At 46.0% G+C, this 13725-nt stretch overlaps 1 protein-coding gene across 4 annotated transcripts in view; it reads left to right on the top strand.

The window, feature by feature from the left end:
• Positions 1–13286, top strand: part of LRRTM4 (leucine rich repeat transmembrane neuronal 4) — a 568534-nt gene extending 555248 nt beyond the window's left edge. For 2 of the 4 annotated variants that reach the window (XM_053269910.1, XM_053269909.1), the window contains one exon: positions 10241–13286. In XM_053269910.1, coding sequence (XP_053125885.1) covers positions 10241–10462 — 222 coding nt within the window. In that variant the 3' untranslated portion in view covers positions 10463–13286. The remainder of the gene's footprint in view (positions 1–10240) is intronic. The other 2 variants (XR_008311098.1, XM_053269912.1) reach the window with 2 other exon arrangements.
• Positions 13287–13725: the final 439 nt, after the last annotated feature.

Raw genomic sequence — 13725 nt, 5'->3', positions numbered from 1 at the left:
GAGGGCTGCCTCTGTGTTGCTGCTGCAATGCATTGTGGTATAGCTGGAGGCCCCAGCTCCTGATTTCAGTAATGGAGATCGCCACTGTGCCATGTGGGTGCATGAACGGCAGAGGCCAGAGTAAGCTCTGGTCATATTGGAGCAGGCAGGTAGTATCCTGCCTTCCTTTCAACTCCCCCTCCCATTTGGTCATAAGAATAAGCTCATTATTTTCTAAGAGGAATCTGACTCATTCTCTGAATAGGTTTGAAAATGTCAAGCAAGTTTCATTAATAAGGCAAATAAACTACCAGCATTCATTACCTTACCTCTATATTTAATGTACAGCAAAGTCCTCATTCCCCTAACAATGTCCATTGCTCCCCCAAACTAGTTGATTTAGAGTCACCCCTGCTGAAACTGTAAGGAGTCACTGCCAGTCAGTGACCACTCTGAGCCAGACTTAGAGGCTATTCACACGATGGGAGAAAATTGGGCTAGCGGTGAAAATTGGACTAGCCCAATTTCCTCCCATTGTGAGAACCACCTGTGAGCCCGGTGGTTCTTAAGCAGGTCACCTGCTTAAATGAGCCTCCCCTAAGCCCAGGTTAGCGGAGCAAGTACTCCGCTAACCTGGGCTCTACGATTCTGAGTTGCTGCGGTGCAGTTCCGTGCCGTGGAAACTCATGAGTGGACCCCTGACCCGGAGGTTTAAAAGCTGCCTCCCTGTTTGGGGGGTCTCTCCAACACGCCCTGCACGCTCGCGCAGGGCATGCTGGAGCTTCCGGCGGCTGCACGGCCCCCGATCCCCCCAGTCCTTGACGGCTCCGTAACGGAGCCAGCAGTTGTGTGGGCGGTCGATTTGGCCACCTGGAGCAGACTCCTGGGTCATCTGCGGGGAGAGTGAGCTAATACCCGCTAACCCTCTCCAGGCGGCTCCCACTGACCGTGGGAACCGGCTCATCGTATAAGCTTTCATATGTTCAACATTGTCTAGGTGACTTACAGCTGGGTAGGTTTGCTGAGTTTATTTATTTAAAATACATATTAGCAGATAAAAACCCTAGCATGTCCTTAGCAATAGAACAGTGTGTGTGTGTGTGCGTGTGCGAAGACCAGGTGCAGTTGGTGAATTGATTTTGAAAGGATTTTCTTACAAGGGTTATCTTGGATCATGTTTTTTTCTTGATTATTTTACTTTTGTTACATACTGTGGTTTTATATAATCAATATTACTGGCTGACATCCAGACTAAGGCTACACTGATGCAATGAACAAAGCAAGAAGGTTAAATAAATAAATAAATAAATAAATATATGGATATGGTTTAAGTTGCATTTACACACACACACACACACACACAGAGACAGAGAGAGAGAGAGAACAGGTTGTGGGCATCTACTTCTGCGCCTTGTGCACTAGTGTTTGCTAGATGCACTAATGCGATACTAGTCTGGAACTAGCTAAAACAGCATCCTTGTTTTTGTGCAAGCTCTTTTTAATTGTGCTTCTTGTCTGTTGACAATAATCTTGACACAGAGGATCCTTCTGCAGCTGCTTATGCTTCCAAAATGTATGTCCTTGTCAATCCTGCAACCCTCAGGGATATATTTTTGGGAGGCACAGGGAGCTAGAGAAGGAATGAAATGAAAGGTTGTGCTGTTGAGTCAGTGACAACTCCTGGCAACCACAGAGCCATGTGGCTTTCTTGGTAGAATACAGGAGGGGTTTACCATTGCCTTCTCCCACGCAGGATGAGATGATGCCTTTCAGCACATTCCTATATCACTGCTGCCCAATATAGGGGTTTCCCATATTCTGGGAAACATACCAGTGGGGATTGGAACCAACAGCCTCCTGCTCTCTAGGCAGGTTGCTTCCCCAGAGGGGTGACTAAAAATCATCTCCTAGGATAGCTTTTATGAAAGGTGGTATATACTGTATATCAAAAAATGAAATAATTAAATAAAATCTCTCACTTCTATTCACATAGGGAGACATTCCCCATGCACATTATTATTTTCTCTAGCTCACATTCAAAGCAAAGAAGCACTGGTGCAATGAGAGAGCAGCCTAACAGAACTTACAAACTAACTGTGATGTGCACTGAATTGTCCATTTTTATGTCCTCCCCTTTCCCAGGAAAGCCTTTGTGCCACTGGAAAATTTGTCCCCAAGGGCTGCCCAACCCTTAGAGACATATTTTCAGGTGGCACAGATGGCTTCCTGGGTAAGGGGAGCGTATCACAAATGGTCGTGTTATCCCATGCAGCACTGCAGTTAATCTGGAAGTTTTGTTAGGCTGCTTTCTTACTGCACCTGTGCTTCCTAACTCTCAATGTCAGCCATTATCATTATGAATAATTATGAATCACTTTTCAACAAAAAATGTTCCCAGGATAGTTTGCTTAGCGAATTAATGAGAAGATGGTTCCTTGTCTCAAGAAGTCTCACCTCTAAACTTAGCTGTGGCTTTGTTGCTGACAATGGATGTTAAGCAATAGGAGATCAATGTAGCAGATCACAGCAGTTTGGATGTATCTTATATCGATCCCTCCCCCCAAAAAACTGGATACGTTATGATCCTTATGAGCGCATAATCAGAGCAGCTGTGGTGAAAGGGAGTTACTGGCAGACTTGGGGTAATTCGCAGATATTTAGTTTCACAAAAATCTGGAAGAAAAAACCAAGGGGGCCAAAAAGCCCCCCCCCCCCAACTGCCCCAATGTAACTCTATGGAGGGGTGTATAACTTAGAGGTTACTTAATAGACAATCAGGTGGGAAGAGCTAATGGAATTCACGGGTGAGGGGGGAACAAAAAGAGTGGGAAGTTTCTTAGGACAGTCACAACCGCTTCTGCTTCTGAGGTGGAAAGGTGCCTCACTTTGGCCACATCTGCATGTAACCTGAGACTGGAGGAGAAGGGGCCTCCAGTTTCAATTTTTGAACATCCAAATGTGGGCAATTTCAGTTAAGAAAGAAAATGGACCCGCTGTTCCCCTCCCCAGGCAGTGATTTGTACCTTCAGTTTGTAGTGATGTCCTCCACCTGGACCTCCAGTTCTGCGGTGCCAGCGTTACATGCGAACACTGGCACCGCAGTTAGTTTACTTTGCAACAAGAGTTGAGGGAGGAAACTCCTACTTGGCTCTGGCTGCTATTGGCTGCCAGGGCTGTCCTTCAGCAAAGAAGGAAGCCCAGCCCAGGCAGCCAGTTCCCCCTCCTTCTGCAGTCAGCGAGACTACAGCGAGGGAGCTCTCCTGAATTCAGATGGGAGAACAGGGGGAGCAGAACCATGGGTCCATTGGATCTGCAGTTCCGCGTTATGTCCGAAGGTGGCTTTCAGTTTTCTCACCAGCCATTTCATACTTTTATGTTTCTCTGTGGAAGGGGGTTTGACACATGTATGCGTTAAGAGCACACCCTTAACAGGGGATAAAAGTTTGTGTGTCTGCTGCACCATACCGCACTGACACAAGAGCAGGCTCTCAGCCAGTGCCGGGGGGATCAGGGATGATGTGTCTCAGCCCCTGACCCTCCGTGCTGCTGTGGGAAACCACGCTGCTGGGGAAAGCTGGTGATTGGGCACGTGATCCATGCCCAGCAAGGGCTGGCGGAGCATGTGTGGGGAAGGTAAGTTTGAGCAGCCTTCCCTTCCACCTGACCTGTAATTGTGAGAAAGGGCTCAAGCTCTCCTTTTGCTCTTCTTGGTTGCTGACAATGGATGTTAATCAGTAAGTGATCAACAGCAGTTGGCTAACTCAGACTCACTTGTAGGTACTGGGGAGGGGAAGCTGTCAAACAGGTTTGCTTAGGCCAAGAGTGGAAACAGAATTTGTGTTCCAGGTGGCAAAATGAGCATTAGCCTGATATTGGAAGAGATAACCCTCTTTTTAAAAATTCTACCAAAGAAAACTCAGCAAGGCTCCAGGCTTACTGGAGGCTTAACACACACAGCATCTGAAATGTTCTCCATAGGGACTGTGAACTTTGGCAATGAATGGCACAATTGGTTGCAAACATTTTGCAGAATCCCAGTTCAGAGAAGAGTCAAGAGTCATAATATTCCACTTGCCTGAAATATTATTCTCAAAATAATCTCCATATACACTGCTCAGCTGAAGAAGCACTCTATCAAGAGTGTTCAGTTTGATCCTTTTCTTATCGGATCTGTAAGCATGTCACTGAAAATAACTCAGTTGTCCAAGTTAAGAAAGCTACAGGAATTGGAGTTCATCTTGAAAATTATAATGTTCCCTTTTAATCAAAAGATCTGCAGAAAGGGCAGACATGCTTTGTACCATGTTTGTCTAATCCAGGGCTGCTCAACTTCAGCCCTCCTGTAGGTGTTGGCCTACAGCTCCCATAATCCCTGGCTATTTGCCACTGTGGCTGGGGATTATGGAAGCTGTAGTCTAAAAACAGCTGGGGAGGGCAAAGTTGAGCTGGCCTGGTGTAGACAATGCTGAGCTAGATGGGCCAATAGGACATAGGACGTAGGAAGCTGCCATATACTGAGTCAGACCATTGGCCTATCTAGCCCAATATTGTCTTCACAGACTGGCAGCGGCTTTTCCAAGGTTGCAGACAGGGCAAAGTGGAGCAGGCTTGGTCTAACCACTCAAGCTCCTTCCACCACCATGCTCTACTACTACCAAGCTTCTGCCACTATGGACCCCAAACTTTGCATATGGACCGCAAACCATCAGTTGAATATCTATAGGTGCATGTGTACCTTCATGGAGTACTATGGTACCTGGGACTATCAGGATGTGTGATAGAAATTCAGTAGTGCATATTAACCAGAAATTCAACTGGTCACAAGTTCAGTCCCTGGAAGCATCTCCAGGTAGGACTGGGGAAGATTCCTGCCTGGAACCTTGGAGAGGAGGCCATGTGCATGCTGACATCGCACAGGGGCAGCTGGCATGTGGGCATAGCTGGGGAGAGCGATGGGATGGGATGGACCTGCCCTCCTCCACTTTAAAAGGGCTGTGTGAGCCCCCATTTTTAAAGTGATGTGCCCACACTTCAGATGCCAAATCACATTTTGGAACACATACTTAATGAATTGCCCCCTTTGTTAATCAGGGATTGCCCTGGTTGGCATTTGAATGTGTGACTACACGTGAGCTGCTGTATGGTATTTCTGTTAGGGGATGGGGCCAAATTTCAGGGGAAGAGCATCTGCCGCTGCCAGTTAGTGTAGACAATGCTGAACTAGATGGCTCAATGGTCTGACTTGGTATAAGGCAATTTCGTTTGTTCCTAACCAAATAAAACTGGGTGTGATTCAGAGATCCCTTTATATGATCAGAAGGCAATTCTGAGATAGCTGGACCAATGGTCTGACTCTGTATATGACTCTGACTCAAGAAGTTTTATGTAAAAATAAGTTGTTCCTCTTTCCTAAAAGGGCGTACAATCTTAAAAGAAATTAGGGGGGGGGGGGATTCTTTCTTATTACTTTCACTAGTGTGGGGACTGGGTCTCACGATCAGTGAGACCTGGTTTGGGGTGTTGAGCAGGGAGAGCAGGCTAAGCCTTGGGCAGCCAGATCGGCCGCCCACACGATTGCCGACTCCATGACAGAGCCAGCGGGGGCTGTGGGGAGCGGGGTCCAGTCAGCCCCCGCAAGCTCCAGCATGCCCTGTGCGAGTGCGCAGGGCATGCTGGTGAGCCCCCCAGAGTCAGGAGGTGGCTTCTCGCCTCCCCTCCAGGGCGGTCTCCTCGTGAGTAGCCATCGTGTGGAGCTGTGCCATGGCTACTCATGATCAGAAAACCTGGGTTTGTGGAGCGCTTGCTCCACAAACCCGGGCTTTAGGGAGGGCTACTTGAGCAGGTTACCCGCTCGTAAACCACCAGGCTCGCCACCAATCGGTGGTTTACACGATCAACAAAAATCGGGCTAGGATCTCCTAGCCCGATTTTTGTTGATCGTGGGAATAGCCCCTGGATGTTTTCAGAGGCTTTGAGATGTTGATAGATATCAGTCAGAAAATATCCTTCCTGAAACCTTGCAAAGCTGCTGCCGGTCAGTGGCATGGTGCACACAATCATTCAAATGTTGGAACATAGGAAGCTGCCATATACTGAGTCAGATCATTGGTCTATCTAGCTCAGTACTGTCTTCACAGACTGGCAGTGGCCTCTCCAAGGTTGCAGGCAGGAATCTCTCTCAGCCCTATGTTGGAGAAGCCAGGGAGGAACCTCGAAACCTGCTCTTCCCAGAACAGCTCCATCCCCTGAGGGGAAGATCTTAAAGTGCTCACACATCTAGTCTCCCATTCATATGTAAGCAGGGTGGTCCCTGCTTAGCTCAGGGGACAATTCATGCTTGCCATCACAAGTCCAGCTCTCCTCCTGTTCTTAATGTAAATTAACAACATTAGCATCATTGTGTGAACCTATGCCAAGGTGGTTTTTCCCCCACTTTGGTCTGGGTTCACACAACGATGTCAATGTTGGTAACCCACATTAAACTTAGATTGGAATGATTGTGTGAATCAGGTCAGTGTAGACAATACTGAGCTAGATGGACCAATGGTCTGACTCGGTATAAGACAGTGTCCTCTGTTCCTGTGTTCTTAATGAGCTAGTGCAACATGTTTGCACAAGTGAAGTGTTAGTCTGGATGTCACCCCTTGCTTTGAACTAGTTTGCTGCGAAAGGGCAACCTTGATAAGAGCAGCAAGCAACAAGCTAGGAGAGCTAAAGGAAAGGTTTTTAAAAGTACTGAAAATGTGGTTGACAAGACAATGGCATTTCAGGGATAGAGATAATGCTGTGATTCAGTAGCTTTCCACTCCTGTTTGGAGGCAAGAACAAAGCTATCGCATGGACTGGGGCCGACCTGGTTAATGTACTGTACATCATCACTGTAAAACACAGGGCTACATTCTCCAACCTAAACAGAACACAAACCATGGCTGAGTTTTATGGTATCATAAATAGCTGCTTTAAAGCCTGGAGGTGAACGCTACGTGTAAGCCAAGATGAAGGCTAGGCCAGTCAGCCATTGTTTTGAAGAGGGAATTTTCTTGCATTATATGAGGGCTGCTGTATATGGTACCCAGGTGGTCTTGGTCTTCCTGTTGACTAAATGTATTGACAGCCATTTAGCTGTCACATAAAATGAAAATGTTTCAGACTGAATGCCAACCACTAGGAACATCCTGGATTTTTAGACAGATACAATAGATGGATGGCTAGGTAGATTGATAGATCTGCTGTCCTAACAACAATCTTCAGAGAGATGGAAATGCCTTTCATACAACTGCTTGTAAACAGGGTACTGTGCATGGTACTACTGTATCTAGTGTGAAAGTGAGCAGGGTCTCACAATCAGTGAGACCCGCTTTGTGGAGGTAAGCGGGGAGAGCGGGCTAAGCCTGCTCTCCCTGCAGACGAGCAGGGCGGGAGCCCGAGGTGGCCAGATCGGCCACCCACATGACTGCCAGCTCTGTGATGGAGCCGGCAGAGGCAGGGAGGATCAGGGGCTGCACGGCCCCCGGAAGCTCCAATATGTGCGAGCGTGCAGGGCATACTGGAGAGACCCTTGAGCTGGGCGGCTGCTTCTTAGCCTCCCACTGGGGGTCTACTTGTGAGTAGACGTGGCACGGAGCCGTGCCGCAGCTACTCACAATTGCTTAAACTAGGTTTGTGGAGTGCTCGTTCCGCAAACCCGGTTTAAGCATCGGGCTACAGAAGCAGGTGACCCGCTTGCGAACCACCGGGCTTGTGTGGTTCACACAATGGGAGAAAATTGGGCTAGCCTCCGCTAGCCCAATTTTCTCCCATTGTTTGAATAGCCGCAGTGTCTGGTAAGTGTGGGGACCAGTGAATAGCTCAGAGCCCTGAATCTCATCAGGCCCCTCCCTCCTCCATGACCTCTTCCAGAAAAAAATTGAAGCAGTGGAAGCATTTGCACAAAGCATGGGAGAGAGCTCCTAGCCGTACCTGACTCTCTGCTGCTTCCATCTTCATACATGCTGTATTATAATATTAGAGAAGGATTTAATCTGGAGGTTTTATTAAGAATGGGATATGCACAAGCCGAAACTGTACTTAGACAACGTGTTTTAGACATGGATGGGCAAACAGAACAATCCTTGATTTCCAAGGGAGTTTTTCTCCGAACCCAACCTATTAGGTCTAACCCTGCTAGATATTTGACTCAAATTACAAATCCAAAATATCACAGGGTGCTTACGTTAGCTCATCTTAATGTGTTACCCACAGTGTTCTAGAAGAAAGGTTCAGAAAAATCCTATATGCTCAATGACTTCATCCTTGTGGAACAGGCATCATCAGAACCACATTCCATGAAGCTATTCCCACAACCAGGAGAGAGTGGGCTAAGGGAGCCTAGCCCAATTTCACCTGGTTGTCTGTTGCCACAGGGCCCGCGTGGCTTCCGGCAGCAAACTACTAAAATTACCCCTCCCCTTAACACACTTGCTTTCTTTTGTTCAACCTGTATTGGGGTTATTTGTTGGTCTGTGACTGTATCAATAAAAATGGATTGGCTGTTGAGGCTAGTACTAGTACAACACATTATACAGAATCATTTGATTCTTTCCTAGAGAGTGAAGGTTCAGGGGGGAAATGGAAATATGGCTGTGCAGCAGGTTGGGCAGGGATAGGATTTTTTCCATTTGCTTTTCTGAGGCTTTTTTCCAGTGGAAAATTTGGGGGACATATTAGAGTGAGGGAACTTTTATGAACTCTCTTCCCGTTTAGAATGATAGGCAAAGTTAATGTTAAGACAAGCTTTTTAATAAACTTTGATTGATTGACAAGCTTTTAAAGTATGGATTTAGCTGTTTTTTATTCAAAATGCTTCCTAATAACTATGTTAAACCATCTACGGCAGGGATCCTCAATGTTGGGCCCCCAGATGTTCTTGGATTTCAACTCCCATAATCCCCAGCCAAAGGCCACTGGGCCTGGGGATTATGGGAGTTGAAGTCCAAGAACATCTGGGGGCCCAACGTTGAGGATCTCTGATCTACGGTATTGATGCTGTGTTTGTTGTTATGTGTTTGTTGAAGTGTGATGGTCTGCTCGCACATGCCAGTTCACCATTTGAGGTTGTTCTCGTTTGGTGATGAGTATGCACTTGTGAACACCATATTTGCACACAAGGCACTATGAGTCTCCACAGGTGAAGCAGTATAGACTCAGCCTTGTGCTCCCTTGTAGTTCTCAGGATCAGGGTCTGGTGGCCCTCCCCAACCTCCATTAAGGCTGTCCGCATAAATGGAACTAGGGTAGGAGAAGCTTCCTTCCTTAGTTGGGGAGCTGTGCACACTCCTCATATTTGATCATGTGTTAGATAAAAGCAGGGGCAGAGCCATCATTGAGACAACGGGTTCAAAGGACCCCGGCTGCTGCCCACCGTGCCTCACTCCCCAGACACACCCACTGTGTCTGACATCAGATGTGGGGGGCGTGGTTTAGCTCCCAAATGGGGCCACAAAACCCCGTTCGGGAGCTAAATCAGCCAGTGCTGCATTTGCAGTGGCCGGAGCAACCCTCCTTGCCTTCTAAAGGCAGGGAGAGCCACTCCTGGCTGCAGTGCAAATGCAGCACTGGCCAATTTAGCTCCCAAATGGAGCCATGCAGCCCCATTTGGGAGTTAGATTGGCCAGCACTGCATTTGCAGTGTGGCTGGAGTGGCTCTCCCTGCATTTAAAAGTCAAGGACGGTTGCTGCGGCTGCACTGCAAATGCAACGCTGGCCGATTTAGTTCCCGAACGGGGCCACGCAGCTGACATCAGATGCGGGGGGCATAGCTAAATGCTCCCTGCATCTGGCATCAGATGCAGGGGATGGGGGTTAGGGGGGCTGTGGTGGTGGCAGAACCTGGGCTACTGCTGGCCTCCCTCCATGTCTGGATAAAAGCATGGACAGAGGCAGGGAGCTTGCTCATCTATCAAGCCTGAGCTGGGTAGGATGAGCACACCTTCTCCCTATTCCATCTGAATAGTTATGGTAGTTCCTTGTCATGGAATGAGGTCAGATGAAAAACCCTCCTACCCAGCCAAGGCTTGACAGATGAGCAAACTCACCACCTCTGACCTTGCTTTTATCTAACACAGAATCAAATATCGGGAGCACACAGGTTCCTCAACTACGTTAGGAAGCCTATTCTACCCTAATAATAACTGTGAGAATAGCCCTGTTGTCTTTTTGTTCCTAGGGATGGACATGTCTTCTCTTCTGTAATGCATTGCCTTTTCTCTCTGTCTCTTTCTAGGTCCCTCACCATATGAAAACCTTACCCTATTACGGCTATGACCAGCCAGTGATTGGATACTGCCAGGCCCACAAACCCCTCCATGTAAATAAAGGATTTGACACCATCTCCCGGGACCAAGCTGAAACCACCAACCTGGAGCTGAGTCGAGATCACAGCTTCATTGCTACAATCGCACGTTCTGCTGCTCCAGCTATCTACATTGAAAGAATACCCAACTGATGGAAAGTCTTTCTTGAAAGTTAAGAAGGATGTACGGGAGGATTCTTTTTTTCTGGGGCGGGAAGAACCTACAATTCAAGGTCAGAATGGAACAAGAAGAAGACAGTTTACCATTCCAGTGACAAACGTTTTGAGGCAAACAAGGAGGAGGGGAATGAAATGAGAACTTGCTTGGGCAGGACAGTGGAAATCCAGTTCAGTGACCTTGCAGTATGAATTGGAGAACTTCAGGATTTCTTTTGGCTTTAAACTGTTGAACAGACTTCTTGGTGTAAATATCAAAGATTGTCGAGTTCTTATAAAAAAAAAGTTAGATTTCACTCTAGCAACATAAAGGGATGGATTAAAAGTTCTGTTTGTATATTTAATTTTTCTACATTGCACGGTTCCTTGGAATGAGAACCACAGGTACAAATAAGGGGGGATGCAGACAGAGAATGGTGTATGAGGTATCATTTCTTTATTAAGTGTTTAGCAGAAGATTTCTTTAACATTTGTTTCTTTTTTTTTTATTTTGGGAACAAAACAAAGCAAGATCTCTCCTTTCCTTTTTCTTGAGAGAGGGTGGGGGCTCAGTATTATCATTTCAGGTTCTAAACATGGTGTTAAAGGCTTGTGTAGAACCAAATGGACACTGGCAATTCTTGTAAAAGAACCAAGAGGCAAAACAGACAAACCTCGGGGTGCATGTACATTTAAGACACATGCTGTACATTATGGGGGTGGATGTGACTTTATTTTTCCTATCTTCATTGTGCTTCATTGTTGACACTACCCTTGTGTTTGGGGGCGCTACTGATGATATAAGAGCTCACACTTCAACAGAACAGCAGAGTTCAATGTAGACAAAGGGAAGGAAGAGGACGCTGGGTATAGAAATATCCATAACGTACCCAATATGGTAAAAATTAGGCTGAAAAGGCTTCTTGGTGAAAGTCGACAGCTCGTGATTTATTTTTTTTAAAGATAACCACAGTAGGATGTGTAACATGGTTTGATTTATTTTTAATTAATTATTCTGATCAGTTAGCTTTTGTGTAGTTTTTATCAATAAAAGGACAAAAAAAGTGGTGGGGAAAAATAAACATATTATTTTGTGGTGGGGCTGCCACTAATCTAATTATTGAATGTTTTCTCTAGCTGTTTTGTACTGTTGACCGCTGCAATCAAGTACTCTCAGGCCAAGATGGAGTTTTGTCTAATTTAAAAATGTTAATATGTTATGATCAATGGGGATGTTCTGGCCAAGGTTAAGCACTTATTAAGTACCATTTCAGTGGGAGTGAGTTAAACACATGTGTAATTAGGGCTATTCACACATTACATTCTATGCACATACAATTGTCCATAGAATACACACACGCATACATATTTTTGTCTTAATAACGGTATATGTGTATTTTAGAAGTGAGATTGAGGGAAGGATTTCATCAAATTCAGGGTACAGATGATGCATACTGTTGTACAGGGGTTGTACAGAATGTGTGATTAATGACAGTCCTGTTCAGATATTATGTTTTACCTGCATTCAGATGTTGTACGTGCTTTTGTGTGAATGACTTGTACCTACATTCATTTTAAAAGTGAACCTGGGTACAGGTCCCCAGAAATGCATATAGGAAGTGTTCTGCTGTAACTGCATTCAACCTGCGTGAATCACTGTACCTGTGTACAATCTGCACATAGCCCTATTTAACATTATGTTGTACCTGCATTCAGCTGTCTGTACACCAAGTGTTCTCAACATGGGTCCACAGATGATGTTGAGATCTCATCATTTCCAGCCTCAACAGCCTTTGGCCATTGTGACGGAAGAGGGTGGGAATTATATACTATCTGTGAACACAAGTTTGAGAACGTCTGCTGTACATGCTTACATGTTTTTGTATGAATGACTGTACCTGCACTCAATTCAAAAGTGAACCTGGTTCCCTTAAATGCATGCTACAGAGACTGCTGTATCTGCATTCCGCATAATATGTGAATAGCTGTACCTGAGTACATTGGTCGTACACAGCCCTTTTCAGGCATTATGAAGTCAAAAGTGGAGAGGAAGTCCCGCCCCCCCTCCACTGTCAGTCACCCCCTTGCACCTGTGGAACACGGAGTTGATTGTCTGAAGGGGGTGGTGCTGTAAATGTGTTCAATGGCGATTCTGTAAACTCCAACCTGGATTGATCCGGGCTCCATCTCACTGAATTGCCACTGAACGCATTTATAGAGCCTCCCCCTTCAGACAAATGGTTCCGTAAGATGAGGAGAGCTGGTCTTGTGGTAGCAAGCATGACTCGTCCCCTTAGCTAAGCAGGGTCTGCCCTGGTTGCATATGAAAGGGAGACTAGAAGTGTGAGCACTGTAAGATATTCCCCTCAGGGGATGCAGCCACTCTGGGAAGAGCATCTAGGTTCCAAGTTCCTTCCCTGGCATCTCCAAGATAGGGCTGAAAGAGATTCCTGCCTGCAACCTTGGAGAAGCTGCTGCCAGTCTGTGTGGACAATACTGAGCTAGATGGACCAATGGTCTGATATGGCAGCTTCCTGTGTTCCTAAGTGTCTTCATTGGGTTCCAGGGGGTGATTGACAGCAGAGCAGTGGGACATCCTCCTCACTTTTGCCCTCATAAGCATGAGTGTCTGCACTGCCGCACTCATCGTGTCTGAAGAGGGCTCAAGTGTTGAACATAATGTGTGAAGAGGGCCAATATGTGCATACAATCCAGTGTGTGAACAGACCTAACTCTCCTGTTTAAATCAATGGAGCTGAAGTGCTGAACTTTGGCTGGGATTTGCCCCATATTTCTATTTTGATTAAAAAGATTGGACTTATCTTTTATTTCATCATGCACTATAATCAAGGTAAAACAAACATCATCTGAATGGCTTGGTGGAGCATACAGTGCAGGTTTTTTCGAACCTGAGTGAGTTTGAAAAAATGCAAGCACCTGTTTTGATAGCCAAATAGGAATCAAACCAGAGCCATTAAATTTAGGGGGGCAAAGGGTGTGTGCTACTGATTTCAACACAATGAACACTAGAGTGGGGACAGTAGATTGGATTAGGGGAGACCAAAATTCAATTCTCACTTGCCAGTGTTAACTAATCAAAATGTATGGAATTTTACAATTGCACATTGACTATGGAAGACAAGGCTTGGTTGACCAAAAAAAAAAAAAAAGCAATAATTTATACAAATATAAAATCAACCAGTTAGTTGACCTAGATTCCGCAGTCATAGATTCTGCAATGGTTTTGATTCTCAAAACTT

Source organism: Hemicordylus capensis, chromosome 8, assembly GCF_027244095.1.
Source record: "Hemicordylus capensis ecotype Gifberg chromosome 8, rHemCap1.1.pri, whole genome shotgun sequence".
Lineage (NCBI taxonomy): Eukaryota > Metazoa > Chordata > Lepidosauria > Squamata > Cordylidae > Hemicordylus > Hemicordylus capensis.
This window is presented reverse-complemented; position numbering and strand designations above follow the sequence as displayed.